This window comes from Centrocercus urophasianus, unplaced genomic scaffold (genome assembly GCF_019232065.1).
Source record: "Centrocercus urophasianus isolate 14NV4802_14NV808 unplaced genomic scaffold, USGS_Curo_1.0 seq_14, whole genome shotgun sequence".
In the NCBI taxonomy this organism is placed as follows: domain Eukaryota; kingdom Metazoa; phylum Chordata; class Aves; order Galliformes; family Phasianidae; genus Centrocercus; species Centrocercus urophasianus.
Genome location: NW_024884586.1, coordinates 38,054,006 through 38,066,571, shown reverse-complemented (window position 1 = coordinate 38,066,571; position 12,566 = coordinate 38,054,006). Strand labels below are relative to the sequence as shown.

Below are 12,566 nucleotides of genomic sequence, written 5' to 3'. Positions count from 1 at the left end.
CCACCTCTGACCCAGTGCCCCAGCACAGCCGGCAAGTGACATGGAGACAGGCCTTAATCCCAGGCAGGAAGCGCATCTTAACCTCTGACTTCAAACCTGGCGCTTATATACAGGTGGGATCCATTACAGGATCTTGTATATTCTTACACTGCACCACGTGTAGCTCATTAAAAGAAATTACGGGGGAAAAATACACTATTTAAAAGAAAGCACCAAGGAGTAGTCCTCTGTGTTTCTTGCGTAACTCTGAAGCAGGTAACACTATTGTAGAAGCTTTCCATACTTCTCTGTGATTTACACAGAGCTGTGAAGGTGTTTACTTACAGAAGCACAGCTTTTAGTGGCACAGCTGAGTGTGTTTTCTCATCCTGTGTGATCCCCCACACTGAGCAGCCTCCTGTATGGAATTTTGACCATCACCTGCCAACTGCCAGCTTTCTCACAAGGTGGGAACATCCTGATTCAGTTTGATTGGTCAAATCACACCTCTTGAAAAGCAAAATGTAATGGGGTACCACCCTCGAAGTGCTACGCTCCTCTTTCACAAGTAGGAAAAAAAAGTGGCAAAGACTGCTGTATGTGATTTTTGAAGGAGGAAAACAAACCCACAAATATCTACATACGCAGAAAAAGGTTTTACAAACGTCTGTCCTCGACTTCCTCCTATAGCAACTGCTCTTCCCTGTGTCCAAGAGTGCCTCTTGCATCAGAACTGAAAAGAGGCAGCAGGGATTGAAAAAACACAGCAAATATCACAGAGGGTAGGGACACCTTTTTTGAAAATTCTCTTTTATTATTTAACCCACCAAAACATTCCAGTTTCCCTGCAGGCCCTGAATCAGGCATTTTTCCACTGTAACATTTCCATAGGAGACAGCATGACAAGCTCTGCGTACAGGACCAAGGCTTAGCACGCTCAAGTCATGTGAGAGCTGAACTATACTCATCAGTGACAAATTAGTCATCCTCACATTACTCAGCTTCGAGCACCACACAAGAAAATGACCTTGTATTGTGGTACTACTAGTTAAGGATGCCACTGCCTAATGACAGAACAGTAGCTTTGGATTGATCTTATGGGTTTTACAATAAGGATTTGATGAGGTGCATTTATTATCACATTTGGAAGTGTTTAGACATGATAATTTTTTGACATAATACAAAAATCACAGAAATAGTTTAATTTAGGTATCTAAAGTTACAGAAAATAAATATTTCAGTGAATATAAGATCTTATTAAGACATAGAATAAGAGGTATACAAGAAAATGTAGTTAAAATACAGAGATCCCAAGTGGGAAAGGAAACACCATTTTTCTTGAAGAATTTGGACCTTCCTTCTTCAAATCACCATTTGTCTCTCTCTGATAAAGCTCCACTACAACATTTAAATAGGCAGCCCCACCAGTCAGCTGACAGGAATTCACCTGTTGCACTAAAAGTACAAAGCTAAGAAGAATGTATAATGTTTTATTTTTCAATGTATTTACAAAAAGATATTGCACAGATCCAGGCATTTTTTTCAGTTTAACAAATTAAGGAAAAGCCTATTTACAAAGTTAAAAACAGAAGTGCAAAATAAGACTGAAAGAAACCCAGAAAGAATAAAGTTTATTTAATTGCTAAGTACAGTCTGCTATCTGACCATAGCCCACATCCTGCATTACCTAAATTAGTTGTACCTTGTTTATCTGTAACTTCAGAAGTCCTCGCATTTCTTATAGATGCAAGCTAATCTTTTACACTAACCATGAGAAGGTTTATGTAAAATGTAAAGGCTAAACTTAGCTTAACTTAATATCTTTATTTCACCAGCAAAGAGATGCTCTTTTAGGTAAATTGGTAAAGCTACATAGCATTATACATGTATTTAAAAAGTAGTGATAAATCAGGCATGATGGTTTTCATTCTTTGTAAACACCATAAGGAAGTTTGCCAGCATATCTGGACTGATTATCCTAAGTACACCGTCAGTCCAAGTTACATGAGCACAGCACACGGTGGTGTCTCAGCCTATCTGCCACTGGGGCTATCGTGATGCATTTCTGGGGTGTAAGTAAGCAGAACAATCATGACCCAAAGATGAAGCAATGCCTGGGAAAACAGAAAGAATTAACTTAGCACACACAGTTGTTGTTTACGGCAATGTAGGTCTGTCAGTGTAAGTGAAAAAAAAAATTGTATGAAAAATATTTAAGCAAAATATTTCTACTATTTTTACTTCTAATAACTAATTCTTATATGCTTAATGAAATGCTGAATCAGATTCTGAAGAAGCCATTCACAGAAAGCTAAATTAGATTTTACACAAACAGCAAAAGTAAGTGCACAGAATCCAGGCTTCTTTATGCTCTCTACCTTCTTTCCATCCATGCATACCTTGCAGAAGCTCCAGCTCCAGCTGTTCTCCTTGATACCCAGCCCACAGACACCACATTACATCACCTGTCCAGTGATAAGCTGATACTCCTGTGCCACCTGGCTGACACCAGACAGAGTAAAACTCTGAGTTCTACTTTCCTTCTCCCTACCCAAACATGATGTTTACTAACAGTTTTATAAACACTGCAGAAATGTTAATCATCATTTGAACTTCACTGGAATTACACAGAATACATTTTGCTGGGGTGCAACAAAAGAGATAAGTGACAATACCTATGGTAAATATCCTTAAAAAATAATAACCAAAACCTGAGCATTAAAATTACAGCAATCATAACAAAAATTCCAGTTGAAAAAGGCCCAATATATGGCTCCTGTTCAACGTTATTAAGTAGCTCAGGCAGTAAAATTCTTCAGTATCTCAGTACAAAGCATTTTATTCACATATTCTGAAGTCTAAGTCACGAGTAGGAAGAAAGGGAGAAGTCAGGAATTAAACAGCCCTGTTCCTTCCAGTACTTCACAGGCTGGAAGAAGAAATTGCAGGGGAACCTTGTCATTTCCTTTACTTACATGCATCTCTCTGCCTTACTGAAATAGTGACAGCTGTTCTTAGAGACTGTTCAGAAAAATCATTGTGTGTTCTCAAGCAACTTATTCCCTCTCCTTTCAAAGACTCAATAAACATTTTCAGTCAGGGCAGACTGCGTTCTACCTTGCTACAGTTCATTTCAACTAACAGACATCTACCCTCTAGTGGTAAAGGAAGGGATCTTATTTCCATAATTTTTTTGTTTTCTCAATTTTTATCACCTACTCTGTTAAGATTCTATTATTTGAATTTTAGCAAAAATAAGTCATTTTTTCAGCTACTCGAGTAGCATGATTGTTAATTACTGCACAAAAGTGGAGGGCCAAATATTAAGAAAACCCATTAAAAAAGTCAATTTTCCAACATCAGTGCATGCAGGTCACAGAATTATTTTCCATTCTCACTTTGCTTTAAACATTCTTTTAAAAGGTAGTTACATAACTGTCCTTCAGAGTTCTATACTAAGAATTCATGAGAAAAACTGAGAACTAGCAAGCAACACAATTCCAAAATACTGTTTTGTATATACTATTTAGTCTACAAAAAAAAAATTGTTAATTACACATACATTTAATTTGTACTTCGTAAACTGGCAAAAGACGACCTGAATTATATTCTTAAAGAAATCTTGCTTACCATATATATTATTACAAATATTCTTGCTATAGGATACCTCCTTAAAAAGATTCCCAGCCGAATGCTACACAAGAGAAAAACAAAATACACAAGTCAGCACTAAGCAGCAAGTTCTTCTTCCTCTCATTCTAATTAATCACAAACTCAAACATCTGTTTCAGACCTGAATTTTACTTCATATATTCATGAGTGAGAAAATTCAGAATGCAGACTATTAAAAATCTCTTCCTAAACCAGAAGATGCATTTTCTTGTCATGTTCTTACCTAAATTGATCTATGCTACTAGCAGCCTTGCGAACTCTCCCATACATTCCTGCTACGTTGGTATCCACATCACTGAAAAGGACAGGAACATTACGCATACGAGCACCTATTTGAAGGGAAGAAACAAAAAGAGACTCATTACTGTAAAATCACTTCTAGTTGTAGTCTAAGTAAAAAGTAAATTACAGCTCATAACAAACATACAGAAAAAACAAAAATTGCAAATTCACCTGATTGCTATTTTGAAGTGTGTTGTAAGGGAAGGATTCTTGATAAACTTACAGTTGATTTAAGCATCAATTCAACTTAGTACATTCAAAAATTTACTTTAGTTAATTGAATGGACATCTTGGTATTGAATTCTAGTAAGTAATGAGTTCTTTTATTAAGTGTAAAATAACGGGTTTGATAATCATCTTTTCTCCATTTACTTGCATTTCTCATACAGTAAAACTGACAGTATTTCTGACACTAACTTGTATACTCCAAATATTTACATATTATTTACACTTTTAATACACATCAACTTTATTTTAATAAGATTCTCAGACTGCTACCTTTGTGCAACTAAAAACAAACCAAAAGGAAAATTCTGTTCAACACTCAAAAGGAAGTGTACTGTTCACATTCACCTCCCAAAACTTTTTTTTTTTTTTTTTACAAGACAGCAAATACTGTCTGCTTCTAACATCATTTGAACCAAATAAGACAGATTTATTTCCACCTTGACAGGATTTGTAAATAAGTTTGCTCTAATAGTGCCACAATATTAAGAATTAAACTGGTTTCATTAAGGTTACTTATCATTCACAAAGAGGAGCTTTTATTCAACTGTTTTTGATACAGCTGCTGAAAGCTATAAGCACCATGCTTTCAGACTCCTCTTTTTCCTTTATGAAGTCAGATCTTCAGAGAAAAGTATTAGGAAATACAGAAACCTGCATTGCAGAGAGAAAATTTTTAAATGTTATAATTCCTTATTTACCTTCAGTACCATCAATTCCTGCCATGTTAATGGAAGGCCCATTACTACTACTGCCTTGGAAAGCCTTCAGCTGATGCTCAAGCCGTTCCAGTTGATAGACAAGTGAGTTTTTCTCTGTGCTCAGGCTCTCTAACATGGTCTGCTTCTGAATCAGTGTTTCTGTCAGCTGATGAAGGCGATTTTCTAATTCAGTTTGACTACTACTACTTAGAGCTTTGTTTGTGAGCTAAAAAACAAAGGAAAAATTAGAACATGTTCAAAATCTGACCAATGTGACATATTACAAAAGTGGTACGCTCACAAAATCTAAGCCCCCAGAAACAAGCTATCACATTTGCAGGACTTCTATGGGATAATAATATCCAAACCATCACCAGTGAATGTAACGAAGAAGAAACTCAATTACAACGGTTGTTAAAACAAGACTTTTCATATGAAAAACAAGAAAGCTGTTTAAAAACGTATGCGTATGTTTTCCACTTCTAGTGCTATGAACATAAGTTTTATCATAAAAATTAATGCTGTGTCTCAGAACTGAGTTTAAATGCATGACAATCACAACAATCAATCTCCTCTTACTTCCAACTTCACAAAGTGAGCATGTAAAATATTTTCAAGTGAGGAAGGAAATGCTCAGTACAAACAAGGAGTGTTTGCGCAAGGAGGCTGCTAAGGACTGACACTATCAGAATGTTCCAAAAGGGATTAGTTAAGAAAAACAGTTCCATAAACGTACTTACAGAACTTAGGGTCTCTAATTCACCTAAGAAAACCACAGATGCTGAAAGAGCGCAAGTGAGCAAAGACAGTGTCCAGGCTCACACTGCCACTATTCAAGATAAAAACCTATCTGCTGGATACATGGCTAACTAGTGTGAAGGACATCTTATGTTTCTATGCACAATTAAAAGAATCTCTGAAGAAACAGTCATGATCAAACACCAATGGCGCTGTTTAGTTTCCAGGATGAAGCACACAGCAGGTCTAGTTACACACTAGTTGCACACAGCAGGATCCCAGGTTACTCTCTGAAGACAAAAGCATGTGTAATCATAAGATTAGACTATTTACTGTTACATGGTTCCTTTCCTGTGCTCTCCACACTTAAAATTCTACTTTGCATAGCAAACAAGCATATGCTAACTCAGTAGCAGTTCCTATGTGTATTTCATATAGTTTAAGCAAATTAATAATTTTCAGCACTGTTTTCATAAGAGAATGTAGTACTTATTTTTTATACAAATACAGTACCTGATTTCTGAGCTTCTGAATTTCTTCCTCTCTGTCTTTTATTCTGCTTTGCAAAGTATTCTTTGCTCGATATAATTCTTCCTCGGTGTAACGGAGTTCCTATGAAGTACATCACAATCAAAGATCTTGTTCTCACACTTACGTAAGTACTTTGAAAGACATTCTCTTATTTCAAGTTACACATTAGAGTAAGTAACACAGGATAATCAGATATAAACTAACATTTAATATAATCCAGAAGCATCTGGCTAGCACTGGGAAAAAATAAGAGAGCAGAGTATGAAGACAGAACGTAGAAGATCACAAAATCCTTCTGTGAAGACTGACTTCACGTAAATACTACCCAGATCAGTTTATTAATACTGATACAGTTCCACTGGGAACATGATTTGTTTTGTTGTCCTCATATTCTCCCTGTTTATTATATTGCTATCTTTAAATGATACTGTGTAACTTAAAGAATTAGGGATACCAGGGGGAGGGGAGGAAGAGGAAGGGGAGAGACATCTCTGTTCCTAAAAGGAGCCCATCAATCATAAAATTAAAATAAAGTGGGTATCTTCCAATTTTAAAAAGTCTTGGCATATTTCTCTTTAGCTTTGTGAATGTCACAGACCTTCCTTATACTTTTAAGATAAATTAGCATAACAGAGGGAAAAGGAAAAGCAATATTAACAAGAGACAACTTACTGAACAGCAAAACTAACAGTGAGTTTTCTTACTACCAGGATTTAGTGGCTACGTTAACTCCTATTGAAAGACCTACCATACTTATCTTTTAAATTACAACTACCTTCAAATCACTGTGCCACTTCAGCTAACAGCTGCTACAGAAGACAGCTGATGATACTTTTCCTTTAAGTCATCAGATACACAATAAATAACCTCTCATTTTCCAGTGTCAGCCTCAGAAACTTTACAGCAACTAACAGCAATTCTCCAGTGGAACAGGACACTGTTGCATTAAGTACTGTTGCAAACAATTACTTTGAAAGCACACATATTCATATGTCATCAAAAGAAATATCATTTTCTGTAGCAACCAATAATGGTTTGTTTTGTTGTTGGTTTTTTTTTTTTTCTTAAAAAAAAAAAGGCTTCACTTCACTTCTTCTATACATAACATTAAATTAAAATATACCCCTCAGAAGGGCAGGAGTAATGTGATATAATTCACCATCTGCTTTGATATAGCCATCAACTATCTATCAGAAACAGACATCAACTTCTGCCTTTTAATTAGTTCAAGCTGCTAGCATCTAATTCAAATGTAATTTCTGAAAGGACAGATAATCCTACAAGATAAATTGTTCCTAGCAAATACAGTACACTCACCTGCTTTCCTCATTAATACTCTTACATGAGCTTTTTTATTTTTAAAGGACATCTTAATAGGCTGCAAAACATTGGTCCAATCTACCTAACATTCTGTTTGTTAACACAAAACACAAGAGTGAAGTTTTTTCTCCTCTTTCTAGCACAGAACAGCTTAAAAAGATGATACAACCTGACAAAATTCACTGCTACTATCTCATTAACAATTTGTCTTATACAGCAGCTTGGAATCTTACATAGAATTTGATCAGAGCAAATACAATTGTAACCTTTATTATTAAGTTTATTGACATAAATGCATTTATTACCACATTCCTGTTGCTAGATTGTTCCCCTGTTAAATAAAATTTAAGATCATTATCAATTTTGTTCACTCTCTAGGGTCTTGTTTATTCTTTAAAAAAAAAAAAGCTGAGATCTGTATTTAATCAGGATTACTGCTTAGTACTGGTTGCACTTCGGCCTTATGACATTCACAGAAATTTGGGAAATTTCCTTGGACTACTAGAAGAAAAAACCCTCAAATACCACATAACCTACTCTCTCATTAAGCCAAACGCTTTGCTGACGACAACATTGGCCTAAAATAAGACCCATCAGCTTTCAAGCATTCTTTACCTGCTTCTGCCGTTCTAGTTCAGCTTCCGCCTCCTGCTTGGCCATTTTATGAGCTGCTATTTGCTCTTGTAGGTCTTGAAGCTGTTCTCTCACTGACTCAGCCTCACTTACCTGCTGAGTCTCCATATCCTGAAATGAACAGAAATGTTACTATTTCACTAGCATTCAAACAGTTCTGCAATCTGTCATAGGTGACCACAGAAACTGTTGCTTCTCCAATACTGATTCCAAGAAAAATGAGGGTAAATTAAAGACAACTGCTCATTTTATACACCATATTTTTATTACAATATCAACGAGATAAATGCAATTTGTAAACATGAGAAGCCTTCAAGTGATCTCTTTTTCCCTTCTGCTGTCTGGATGCTAAAACTGTGCAAACCCGGCACAGCTGCTGGGTTGAGCCAATTATGCCACAGCTGACTCAGATTACAGTTGCTTCAAGGATTAGCAGCAGCTCTTGCAGAAAAGGATATAGGTAAAATCTACAGAAGTAACCAGGCTTGTTTAGAAAGAATTACTTGTTTCAAAATGAGTGCATAGCAGAGTGGGAAAAGAAAATGGTAACTCTAATACTCCTCCCACCACCAGGAGAGAAAATACGAGAAGAAAATGGTTCTCTATAAGCATTTACCCCACAGCTGAGCAAAAGCTGGCTTGGCTTTAATACTTGTTCAAATAAATATTAGAAGTGACAGCCCTAAAGCATGCAAAAAAACAGTCTTTTGTGCATGGCTAACTACATGTGGGTGTGCACACAGCCATAGCTACCTGCAGCTCCGTTCTCATCTGCTGTATTTGTCCCATTAGCTTTTGTATTTCTTCTCTTTGAGTGTCACGCTCGTGCCTCAGCTCCTCTAGTTCCATTGTGCTTGCTGTCTGGCTATCCAGACCTTCAATACCAGAGCCTTCTTTTAGGCTGTTTATCAGCTTTTCTTTAGACTGAAATAATAAATCAAAATGTTATTGACAGCACTATTTCACAAGTGCTCAAATAAAACCCATTAAAAAATTGCTTTAAATTTCCTATGTAGACTTACAGTAAAAGAACTGCTTTATCTGTTCTTTCAGACAAGTTAAAAATAACTCTACACATTTTTAAATGGAAAATGCTTCCCTACTAATAATTCCTCTGATTTGCCACATGTCACAAGACGGGATGTACTGAAAGTCTGTGTTATCAGAGGAAGAGTAGAACTTTACTCTTCAGAATTGTGTGGAATGTTAAACATGTCACAGATAAAAATTCTGCCTTTCCAGCTAATGTAAGAGAGAATACAGACACTGAAGACAAAGATTTAGTCCATCCTTTCTCCTGTCAACAAAGCCAAATAAAAACCCAGATCAGCAATATCTCTTCTGGGAAACAGAATAAACTTTTTTTTTTTTTTTTTTTTAAACAAAGTTAACCTAACGTTAGCTTGAAACTGATTTCTGATCTCATGCTTCTTGCATTCATCAATATGATTCAAGTCATGTCCTTGGTCATCAGACAAGACTGATTTATTCTAAACAGGTAAGGTTTGCTTACTCTTACAAATAAAACTCATATTGGTACCCTTAATAACTTAAGTAGTAGATAACTGCACAGAATATGCAATTTTGCCATTGCTTATATAATCACATACAGCTTTTCAGAACACAAAAATATCTTCTTCAGTTTACACAAGCATTCACTATGCTTCAGACTCAAGCAGAATATAGCCATTTTCTTGGCACAAGAACATGGGTGCAGATAAACTGTAGGTTACATTTGTAACCATCTGCTTAAGATCAGACTCTGGGATGGAGAACACAATGACAGATGTTATAAACTAAGTGCAGTGGTTCACTTGGATTTTTGTTCAGGACCTGAACTTCCATTTCATTATTTAACTCAATCTGTCAACGAAAATTTTAGGAGGTACAAAACGCAGACTAGTAACTGTTCCAAATAGGTATCATTATGGATTTACCCCAAAATATATTACAGATCACATGGAAAAAAATAGATTAAATCACTTGAAGAACAACATCCTGTAAAAATCAAGCATACAAATGAAACTGAATGCCTTTAAGTAAATGCTTACTTGGAGTATGCGAGTAGCTTTTTGTTTATAGTCTGCCAGTTCCTGTTTTGCAGATTCTAGCTGGTTTTTAGTTATTTTCACTTGCTGCTGAAGCTCATCAGCTCGCTTTTTCTCATCTAAATACTTTCTTTCTGCAACCGTTACCCCTTCTGCCAAATTCTGACGTTCTGCTTCCATTTTACTCAGACGTGCTGCGAATTCATTCTATTAGCAATAAAGAAACAATATTTTCTGTTTAAACACAATCACAACATTAACCTAGAAATAAAAAAGAGAGGATTTAAAAGCAACTACATTTGAAATAACACTTCATATGGATGGCATCCAACTTGCATATGCATTAGTGCTGTGTGGAAAGAAATTGTGCTAGCTTAAAGAAGTACTAAATGAGTACTCAGTAAAAATATGCATTTCTTTGCGACCAGAAGTAGATCTTTCTGTTTACATATGTTTGGTAAGCAAAAAGCAAGCTATCCTTCAACAAAAAAAAATAAACCAATCATAAAGGTATTTTAGTTTAAAGAAGCGAAACAAACAAACAAAAAAAAAACAGTAAGGGTTTTCACAGATGTTATTATACATAATAAAGGCCAAGCTAAATGGAGAATGCATAAAGTCTCTAGCAATATTAGCTTTCACATTCACTACAGAAGTGACCACCCAGTCTAACATTCTTAAGATTACACATTAAAGTTGTAGGTGCAGGTGGGGAACAATACAGCACGGAAAATCAAATTGACTGCTGATTTAAAATATGTTTTCACATAAAAGACAGAGTGGAAAAAAAATTTCCTTTTCAGCATCGATTCTCATCGATTAAGATTTAATCATAAAGCTTTCAAAGAGCTTTTTAAGAAGTAAACTAGCATCACAGGGATACTTAGTGTAGCAGAAGGCACACCTTTCCAAGTGCTTAGTAACCTGAACAGGAACTAGTCAAGGGGAAAAGAGAGCAGTTAGAACCTCACAGATTTGATCTCACAAGCAGTCAAACTCCTCCTTAGTCTTCCCATCTAACCTGCATTTGTTTGTAACTTTCTTGCTCTCGCTTCAGTGTGGAGTCTGCATCACGCAGCCTATCCTGAAGAGTTTGAAGGGCTTGATTTTGCAAACTGCTCCCTTCACTGTGGTCTTGTATTATTCTGAAAGAGTGATATACATATTAATTGAAATTAAAAATCCAGTATGATTTTAAGGCAGAAATATGACTACCTTTCGCAACAGCCTTGAAAATGTACCCAGTAAATTAGTGAACATGGCTCGCTAATAACTCCTGCAGTCCCACTGTGGAGTATCCAATTTCATATTCATGTCCCAGTAAAGATGGGATGTCCCAGATGTAAAGACAAAGAAGTCTTTACATCTGAGAATAAGCAAGTGTATTTTTCAAGATAGAAACATTTCTTCAGATCTTAAGCTTCGAGCCTCTGACAAAAACATAAATATATTGTATACAATTTGTTTCAATAACCAGGTGATAATTGCTCTTATTCATTTGCCCATTTTCTACTGCCAGCTGTGATGTAATGAGCTCAGAGCAAACTTCAACATTCGTATTTCGAATTTTGATACCATCTCCCCTCATTAGTTCATTCATTTTTATCCTTAAAGACACTAAGCTATCCACCCTGAATTTTCAACCTTACTGCTATTTTTGCAAAGTGGTGAAGTCTGGAATAAAGTACCGTGATTTCTCACTCCGCAATGCTTCCAAAGCTTCTGTCCGGGAACTTAAGAGCTGATCAGCTTCTTGCAAGCGTACTTTGAGCACAGCTAGCTGGGAATCCTTGGCACCAACAGCTTCTGTCAGATCATCAACTTGAGCTCGAAGCTCTCTGACCATCCTGTCATTCTTTGAATGGTCAACATTCCACTTCTCCACTCTTTCCCGGGATTTGTTCAGTTCTGCAATGTAAAACATTTTAAGTTTTTAAAAACAGATCATGAGAAGGTTTTTGAAGTGCTCAGGATGTGCATGCTACACTTCCTCAAGGAAAAAATCAAATACAACCAAGATGAAGCAACACTGAAATGTTATGAGCTATCAAAAAGTAACAAATACCAGACTCTGGCTGTCAGATCATGACATACAAAAAAAAAAAAAAGAAAAGAAAAAAAAAAAAATCACATGATCTCAAAGCACATTTTCATTCTGCTTTGCAGCTGCCAATCTCTCTTGATCCTTGCAATGAACTACTGCTGAACAGCCCTGTGTGAGCAAACCTTTAGAAACCTCTGCAGATAGCATCTAATTCAACACTACATAACAATAAGATCAAACTAAGTAACAGCAGACAAATACAGTGTTAAAAGGATACCTGGATATTTACCGAGACTTTGTTCTCAATCAAAGTTCACATGCTAAACTTCAATGGAGAATAAATTCTGCAGCTTAAACAGTTACTTTAAAAAAAGAAAAAAAGACACAGTCCCT

At 36.0% G+C, this 12,566-nt stretch overlaps 1 protein-coding gene across 2 annotated transcripts in view; it reads right to left on the bottom strand.

The window, feature by feature from the left end:
- Positions 1-1,449: 1,449 nt before the first annotated feature.
- Positions 1,450-12,566, bottom strand: part of GOLGA5 (golgin A5) — a 15,547-nt gene continuing 4,430 nt past the window's right edge. For both annotated transcript variants that reach the window (XM_042814458.1, XM_042814457.1), the window contains exons 4-13: positions 11,818-12,037; positions 11,151-11,274; positions 10,133-10,336; positions 8,835-9,005; positions 8,064-8,192; positions 6,111-6,209; positions 4,860-5,085; positions 3,875-3,980; positions 3,610-3,673; positions 1,450-2,093 (exon numbers count right to left, since the gene is read on the bottom strand). In XM_042814458.1, coding sequence (XP_042670392.1) covers positions 2,013-2,093; positions 3,610-3,673; positions 3,875-3,980; positions 4,860-5,085; positions 6,111-6,209; positions 8,064-8,192; positions 8,835-9,005; positions 10,133-10,336; positions 11,151-11,274; positions 11,818-12,037 — 1,424 coding nt within the window. In that variant the 3' untranslated portion in view covers positions 1,450-2,012. The remainder of the gene's footprint in view (positions 2,094-3,609; positions 3,674-3,874; positions 3,981-4,859; positions 5,086-6,110; positions 6,210-8,063; positions 8,193-8,834; positions 9,006-10,132; positions 10,337-11,150; positions 11,275-11,817; positions 12,038-12,566) is intronic.